Genomic DNA, 9,310 nt, shown 5'->3' with positions numbered 1-9,310 from the left:
ATGATTGTCTCACAGGCTGAGTCTGGAGTTTGACATGCTCAGCTGTTCGCAGACACATATACACACATTGTCAGCATCTATATGCAGATATGTGCATCAACCCTGCATCTAAAAATGTACAGTTTTAAAGAAACAATAGTGTTTGTACTTTCTTTCGTTGAGCCACAGGATGCTATGAAATAAAAGGGAAATTCTGTGCAACTATTTAGATGGTGATCACTGCCATAGATTTTTCCCGCTACTGAGTCATCTGAAATAAGATCTAATTTCAATTGTCACACTCATACACAGATTTTTATGTAGAACTGAAATTTCATGAGCAAAAACTGCTTTTATTCTGCTTGTAGTCAATTTTTTAAAAATTACATTAAAATGTAATAATTTACCATTTAGATATCTGATTATTATCACATTAGTAAATCTGATATAATTTGAGATGACACAACTTTCAACACTAAACAGAACCAGTTCAGTAGTTTACATTAATCTATACTGAAAATCCAAAATGAGGTTTAAACATGCATGTTGTGTTATGTCGTGACAGTGAAAATCAAATAAGAATAATATCATGTCAAAACCACAGGTCACTGTGTTGCTAAAAATACTGTATGCTTAAAAATATGCAACTCAATTAAATGAAGGACTCTGAGTAAATGCACTTTTGCATTTTTGCTTGTGTTTGTTCTCATCAAGTCCAGTGATGAAAGTTTAGAGAAATGTAAGCAGCGTAGGAAATGCACTGCACATTGTCATGCAAGATACAGAAACAGTATTCCATACTTATATGGAATAATTATACTTTATAATTACGCAGTATAGTGTGATACATCGAGCATGCTCTCAAAAAAGAATAATGTTGAATATTTGTCCTTTGTGACACAAATGAAACACAAAGTGTTTTTAGGGAAGCTTGTTTTAATGTACTTCCTGCTGAAACAGGATGTTGGAGCGAGACAAAACACATAAGGGGAGCATTAACATTGTAAGCTAAAAAGGATATCTGAGGTTATCCGATAGATAGGGGGCAAAATGAATACAAAAGAAAAAACGTAATAAGGTGATATTGGTTCAGTTTTTATGCGCTAGCTGCTGCAGAATGAGCTCACAGCTGAAAATATGGTGTTAAAGAAAATGTGATTTTGTGAGGAAAAAACAACCAAATCAGGAATTTTGAATTTATTGTAAAATACCATATTGTAGTAACATTCTGCTATCATTCTGAAAGAGTTACCTAATATAATTTCATTGTGGCTGTATTTATTTGCATGCAGGAGCACAATGCTCATATGTATGCATTGTTATAAAGATTTAAATCCATTTTGCTGGTGCTGTGTTTACAAGAACAATGTTTCATCGCCTTTGTCCATATGAATCCTCAAAATCCCTATCCTTACAAAACAATAATAAGAAGCCGGGCCACCAGTGGCGCTTCATGGTGGCAGGCGTATGTGTTTGACCCCTGTGGGACCTATATGCCTTTTATTAACACCTGCCTGTTAGAGGAACACTGCACGGCGGCTGCGAGCTGATGAGGGAAACCTGGAGCGGGTTCAGCCTGTGTCACCGGCCGTTTGCTGTTTCCATTTCACAGATGATTAATCTCTCTGTGAAGACTTGGGCCGGCGCGGGCGGAGTGTATGCAGCTCTTCCTGCGCTCTCTCCCGCTGGCTGCACTCTGGCTGCCTGACTAAAAGGCCTTTAGAATTCCTGTGGAGAGAGATGTGCAGAGAGTGAATGCAGCTGGCTGGGGGTCAGTGTGTGGAGCTTTTTCTGCCATTGTGTAATTGAGGCTCTGGCAGGATTTTTTCCTCAGTTCTTTCAAAAGGGAGTGTGATTGTGAAGTGCTGCAAGGGTTTGGGGAGGGAAAAGGAGGTAGGGGGAGTGTTGCAGGGGGTGGGGGAGTTTTTATATGAAGGGGGAGGTCAAGTTGACAGGAACAAAAAGAATGTGTTCCGCTAATTTCTGTGGGGCTGGATCAACAATAATAGGCTCAATTTCTTTATTACAAATTTTATAACTACCTCCCTCCCATTTTTCCCACCCTTTTCCGCTTCCAGATCCTGTCAAGACCCAGTCTTGCCTGTGGTCTCAACCCACAAGTACCTCAGTAATGAATGTGGCATACATAGCTGGAAATGCTCAATATTTTCTCCAGAGGAAACAGTTAATAATTTGTTCTGTACCTCACTAGTACTTATTCAGTATGACTGCATTCTGCAAAGTGCCTGAGGAAGGACCAATAATTTACACCTAACTAACCAACTTCCAATTAGTTTCCTGCTCTTTCCAATTTTGTCTCCTCTCTCTATCCCTTTCATTAAACGGTCCCGATGGAATATTGATGTATAAAACTGTGACTCTAAGCGAGACACCCCAGAAGGCATTTTGTCATGATTTAAAGGAGGGAAGGGGGTCTTGTGCATGCCATCCCCGTCAAAGCCAGGCCACTCCTGCTTGAATGCGAGCACAGCCATTGTTCATTTTGGCATCAGGATGCCATGCATTTAGGAAATAATTACCCCATACCCTGCTGGGTTTATATTCTTTTTCATCTCCTTTAATGGCTTCTTGTTCATTCTCTTTTAAACCCAAACAGGACGTTATGTGCAAAATCAAGAGCTGGGTGGTGGATGAAAAGAAAAATGTCCGCTACTACCATGATTGGAACGACAAGGAGGTAAGCCTTTGATGTTACAGTCCAATATATTAATGTGATTTACCTTGTGAATCTTTTCATCTCATCTAAAAGTACAACTGCAGTTTCCTTGCCTTTATTTTTTATTTTTTCTCAAGCAACATGTCTTTCATGCAAATCACAAGTTAATATAATGTACATTATTTAGTTGGTTGTATTTTGACATAACGTTCGTGCAATTGAATGACATCCGGCCATGCTGATCTTGATTTAAAGGCTTTATAGTCGCTTCCCACAGAGGCTAATACACCAGACCCTCATTTTGTTTTGGCTTGACTTATCTCTGTCTGTGCTGTCCTCACTTTGGAAAGTTTGGATTCTCAATACTTGCCTTGTCTGTCTTTATCACAGATCGAAGTGTTGAACAAATACTTGTTCTTGACATCCAAACCAATGATTTACCTTGTTAACCTCTCTGAGAAAGACTACATCAGGAGAAAGAACAAATGGTAAGTGCTTCGAAGACGGACTGGACTCAACTCATTGCACTAATTAATCAACACCAAAGAGCTTTTCTTCTACTCGTGTACAGGGTGACGTTGATTTCTACTAACCTTGATTGAAACTGCATTTCAGCTATAAAAAGCGTGTGTGTGCACGTGTCTGGGTATGCATGTGCTGAGGTGTGGGATGGAAGTGCGTGTGCGTGTGTGTGTGTGTGTGTGTGTGTGTGTGTGTGTGTGTGTGTGTGTGTGTGAGTGAGAGTTAGCCTTGTTGATCCACTGACTGTGTCTCCTGCTGACAGAAACAGTCATATCTTTCTGAGAGGATCTGCCTGGAGGTGACACTAAGTAAGCTCTAACACGACATCCAGCTCTGCAAACCCCAACCATCCTCCACTTCATTAAGCACATACTGGCATATGGTCTCAATTATCCATCAGAATTTCTCATTTCCATATAATATCAAAGAGAGTGACAAAAAAAAACAAAAAAACCCATATGTACATTCAAAACCAAACAAATAATTAATATCATCTGGAGACGGCGAATAACTTTGCTCCAAATATTTGTCATCACTTGCTGTTGCTCAAGTAGCATTACAAGCTTCACTTTACAGCCATGAAATTCCCACAGATCACAGTGACAACTTTATGTGTATTAGGTGCGTAGAAGAAAAATGGCAAATGCATGTGTGTTTTGCTTTTCAACACTAATATACAGGGTTTTGTACTTTTTACTTTGCAGGGGCAACACTATTTATAATGTGAACTGACTGAGGATGACCTTTAATGCACTAATATAAACTTCTTCACTGTGTTTACAGCTCTACAATCCTCTGCTCTGTTACAAACACTTTTTATAGTAATGTTGTCATCTGGCCACAGTGAGAGATGATCTACAAGGCTGGTGTTAGACATCCATTATAGCTGAAAGGGCTACTTTGCCACACTACAGCCGTTTTGTCAATAACACCAACTTGTGGATTGTTATCGCACTTTTCCAATTGCCCTCTAGGCTTGTAGTGTCAGTTCTTACAAAATTTGTTTTTAGTGCTTTACTTGGCAGCATTGTATTACAAGGGAAGTTGTTTACCTGTGACTGTTTGTTAAAATGTTCCTGACACGAAAGTAAGACTGTCAGACAGGGGAAGGAGGAGGAGGAGAACTCATAAATCAAATGATTCATGGTATGTGGAACATCCGTCATCAGTAGGAAGAGAGCTTTTTTTTTCGTGTTGTGTGTGTGTGTGTATAAGTGTGTGTGTGTTTGTGTGTGTGTGTGTTCTTTAAGTGGGTAAAACGCAATAAATCTTTGTGTGTTTTAAACAGGCAAACTGTAGTGCTCAGGTGTCCTGAGGGCTCCACGGTGAACAATGCCGACATCAAAGTGTTGATGTTTGACAAGTGATGAGTCACTTCCCTTGTCCAGAGAGGAGCTCACACCTGTATGGAGATGATTACAGGTAGATCTAGTTGGCCCTAATTGTACAATAAATGCTGCTCTCAGCCCTAATGGCAGCTAGTCTGCAGCAGAGACGCCAGACTGCCATTTGGCTGTCGCCATGCTCCCGTGTTTTTCCACCAGCACAGTTGAGATGATGATACGGTTAAGGACTATTCAAAGCAAACAGCAAGACAAATTGCAATCTCAGGTTTAATGTGTGGAGGAAAAGAAGGCGACTCCTAGAATGAGGCAAATAAGCCAATTTTATCAGTGTCTCTCAGGACACCCATTCAGGCCATTTCACAGGTTCAGTACCTGCGATTTCTAAAGCACTGTTTTATATTTGCTGTGTTTTGTTGTGTGCACGCTGCCAGTCAGGCCTTAGCTTGATGTGATTTATTTTAGCAACATGCTCCACCAAACATTATTTAATTGTTTGTTATTATTACCGATACTTAATAGCAGGTTGTAGAGACAGTTAGGAGAATACTATTGAATATTGCACCGTTTTTTGGACACACATGGGCAATTACAGTAGTTTTATCAGACCTTTTGAGCCTCCAAAAACAGTTCATTGTTAACCAAGATCATCCTGTTTGGAGTATGGGAACCACATACCAAGCTGCCCTTGTTTAGACAAGAATACACAGTATTAGCTTTAGCAAGCCATCATTAATGGAGGGATCAGACGAGGAGCAAGGCCTCCTTTCATCCCCAGGTTCTCTGCTGGAGACAGTACATCATTTACTGTTGAGAGGAGCACATGGCTCCAATCCTATACAGTGTATGTGTATGTGTATGAGAATGCGTACATGTGCATGTTTGAAGTCTGTTTCAGAGGCGACTCCATGCTCATTTGGATGCTGGCGTAATTGCGGTGTGGAGATCAAAGGCTCGCTGGCCGAGTGATGTTCCAGAGGAGACTTTACCACACAGCCCTCTCCTCTGAGCAGAGGGGGCCGCCTGCTGCTCACCGCTCCCCTCTCCCCTCTAGCCATGGACTGCCCCCTGCACATCCCCGCTCGTAAAAAATGATTAAGGCCGCATTTGTCATGTGTTTATGACTGAGAGGCATTGCGTGATAGGGAATGGCATCTACAAGAGTTTATCAAGAGGCTTTCTCCTCTTTGCTCGGCGTCAGCGAGCTGCCTGGAAGACTTTTTCTCTGCGTCACGTATCCGTGGTTTGTATGTTAGAGAGGGTCATTAGAGCACTGTTGATGATGTGGTGGCTGCAACCTGTCCAGTATTAGTGTGTTTGCACTTGTAAGTTAAGATATTTTTTTTATTAAACATGAGGCATGATCATCGTTAACGATCTTCATTCCTTCTAATAAATTTGATATCGGATATTTATTTAATCCTCCTCAGCAAACTAAGTCATATTTTATAAAGGCAAGAGACACAGTTGAGAATACTCCAGATATGCAGTGATGTTTTTCTTTCTTGTGTTTTTTTTCCCTATTTTTTTTTCTTCTTCTTTTGGACAATGTGCATTAAAGTAAATTGGTGCCTCTTAAGTAGATGAGTTGACCTTTAAGGAAACTAGCAAGCGTGACCTGTCTGTGAGTGCCTCTCTGGTGTGGGTTCTCCTGGTGAGTGTTAGAACTGCAGGGTACCATTGCTTGAAGCTTTTATTAACTGTGTGTATATATATATATATATATATATATATATATATATATATATATATGTGTGTGTGTGTGTGTGTGTGTGTGTGTGTGTGTATTTATGTATATGCTTCCTTCTTCAGTCTGACTTTCCTTGAGTCTTGTTATTGGAACTTATTTAATACTTCATCTCTTTGAACATTATTTGCCTCGTACCTGTGTTACATCAGGTCCCTCTGTCTTGGTATATGCCAGGAAAACCAAAACAACATTTACATTCTACAGCTGTTCTAGTCAACATTTTAATTTTTAATTTTTTGTTGTTTTTTTTCCGAACCACAAAGGCATGATCTCTACTTTTATTCCCGACATTTGTCTGGCATGGTGTAATTCAAAAAAATCTCATGTCATGCTTATAATCTCATCAGCCATTTTATATAACTATAAAAAAAAGGCTGCCTGTTTATGGACAAGTGGTTTGTCTCAGTGCTTCAGCAAACATATCTTTATTCTACAAGTCCCAGTCTGATTTCAGCAAACAACTTTATTGAAGTGTCGTTGAGCAAGACACTGACTCACTATCTCTTCATTTGTTAGAAGTTAAAGTATAAAGCTGAAAATATTCAGTATTTTTTCTATTGTCAACAAATCCACAACAAGACCAAAACCAACAATGAATTGATCCTACAATGTTGTTTGTGTACCCGGAGCATGATGTAGTTTATTCCTCTGTGCCTCAGAGCTCCATTGTTGTCGGAAAACTAGTAAAAACACATGAGCCAGGCAGATGCAGTGAGCGGCTTGTTCCTTTATTGCAGTGAACATGAACAATGTAGTTTATTTTGAGTCAATCCCACATACACTGTCTTGCTGCTATAAATACTCACTAGCAGACAAAATGTGTATCAATCTGTTGCTGAAAATAGTCTTCAACAAATACACTGTTTACTCTTTAATTAAACTAAATGTTTGTAATACATTTTTTTTTAAAGATTTATCCCTTGAATTGGAACAGGTGGGTGGGAAGTATTAAGAGACTAACTCATTGCTGGGGTTGAACTTGGTCAGTTAATTTTTTTTAAATAAGAAAAATATGGACAAAAGCAGCCGTATCCTTCAGCTCTGGAGAGGTGTCACTGTAGAGACTAATGCAGTGGAAACGAGGTGACATCGGTGCTGCTAAGTCAAAAGAAATCCAACCACAGTTGAAGAAGGAGGAGAGAGGCAGGAAAATGCCTGATAGTTACTATAGTTGGCCTGTAGGAGGAGCTTTGACAATTAAAGTAAAGGAAGCCCAGACGGGAGCACTGTCACTTGTGGACCCTCTCTCTTGAGAGTTTACACCTATTTCTCCCAAGCTTTCTTCAAACAGAACATATGGAGAAAAGATCCCTCATCTGCACAGCTTCAATGTTGACTTTTATTTTGTTAAACGCATTTTCTTTTCTTCTTTCCATTTTATTTTTTCAGGGTTTTGAAGAATCCCTGTAATAAGTTAAGCATGCTTTTTTTTTTTTTTTTTTTTTTTTTTTTTTTTTTTTTTTTTTTTTTTTTTTTTTTTTTTTTTTTTTTTTTTGACAAACAGCCAGCCATTTCTGAGTATCCATCAAGAGTTACAGACAGAGGAAAAACTGGGATGAAGGAGGGAGGAGGGGGTGACTATTATGATTCACTGAAAGCCACTCCATGAAAGCAGTCACTGCAGCCCACTTCAGCTACTCCAAACCATAATTCCCATAAACACAACTGAAACTTTATTGAGTGCAAAACCACTGGCTCCATCCAAGTTTTTAGGAACTAGTATCTGGGGAGTTAGAGTTCATTTTTCAAAGCCGTGTGGGAGATATACGATCACTCGCTCCTTTATATTTTGTGCACAGTCGTCCACTCTCTCCTCGTGCAGTGTGAGATCCTGAGAAACACTTTCCCATGGTAAGATGTGTACCCTACTGCCTGCAGTCGGTCTAATGGATGCCTTTAGCTAGCTTTCAATGAGAGAAAACAACAGGAGAGGTTGTATTTTAAAACTGAAACAGATGGTGCTAATAAAGTCCTGTCGGTACAGTTTGCCTGGTTATTGACTGTCCCGAGTCCAGGTAATGAAAGGACACTGTTGACATGTCACGTGTCACCCAGTTGTCTTTGGTGTGTCCTGGTGGTGAAGACGTAGCACTGTTGTTGTAACTAATGAGACAGACCCTAAACTTGAGACTTACAGATACTTCTTTAATGGCCCTGCAAGAAATCAGTTTGCTCCACAAAATCCAATACAGGTTTTCACTTCTCCCTCATTTATCAGGCCCAAGCCCAAGGACACCGATGCTGAGTGAGTCTCCTGCAGTTCACAATGTATGGAGACACCTCTGTAGCAGCACAACATATGCACGCTTTCTTCTGGGGGCGCCCTGGGAACTGTTCCCCTGTAAAACCTGTAGTTTGGCATCGCAGACATAAAAAGAAATGTCTGCGAGTTTCGAGTCTGTCTAATGATACATTTTGATAGCTTTGGCTTTGTTGAGCTGTGCTTTTTATTATCTTTGTGATAAGGTTAAGACTGAACACACATGCCACAGTAAGTAGCCTGCAGCCTTGGCAGCTATAATGAGACAAATAAATGAATTTAGTGTTGCCACATACAGCTCCTGAATGCTTATTATGAGGATTATTGTTGAACTGTTGTGAATGGGGGAGAGAAAAAAAAAAAAAAAGATGCCGGATTGGAAGGGGGCATGATTGGCTGATGTTACATATGTCCTTGATTACCTTCCTTCTGCTTTTATTCTAATAAGTGGCATTCTTTGTACTCCCTAGGACAGCTAGACAGTCTGACACACGATGAGAATAAATATTGCATGTGGTAGACATTAAGCTGTCATCCTGGAAAAAAAAGAAGAGATGGAGAAATCCGTGTGGCGTTCTTTGGCGCTACACTTTGCCTGCTCTTGTCACAATTGTCACATCATGATGACTCCCCCCACTCTACCCCAGCCCCCTTATTTTCTCTCGCCCAGTCAACTGCCATGAATGACAGCATGGATACCCCATATAGAGAATTATTTTGGGTGATGTAGAATGTACTCCTCCAGGTTACTGTTTGTATTTCAGATGTTTGCCCCCCCC

At 40.1% G+C, this 9,310-nt stretch overlaps 1 protein-coding gene across 1 annotated transcript in view; it reads left to right on the top strand.

The window, feature by feature from the left end:
• Window positions 1-9,310, top strand: part of LOC111654619 (obg-like ATPase 1) — a 42,682-nt gene that overhangs the window by 20,723 nt on the left and 12,649 nt on the right. The window contains exons 6-7 of the mRNA XM_023405699.2: window positions 2,597-2,677; window positions 3,047-3,144. Coding sequence (XP_023261467.1) covers window positions 2,597-2,677; window positions 3,047-3,144 — 179 coding nt within the window. The remainder of the gene's footprint in view (window positions 1-2,596; window positions 2,678-3,046; window positions 3,145-9,310) is intronic.

The sequence above is a fragment of the Seriola lalandi genome, unplaced genomic scaffold (assembly GCF_002814215.2).
Source record: "Seriola lalandi dorsalis isolate HSWRI2012SDOR001 ecotype SW California unplaced genomic scaffold, Sedor1 jcf7180002054284, whole genome shotgun sequence".
Lineage (NCBI taxonomy): Eukaryota > Metazoa > Chordata > Actinopteri > Carangiformes > Carangidae > Seriola > Seriola lalandi.
The sequence above is the reverse complement of the archived record's forward strand: the minus strand, read 5'-3'. Positions and strand labels throughout refer to the sequence as shown.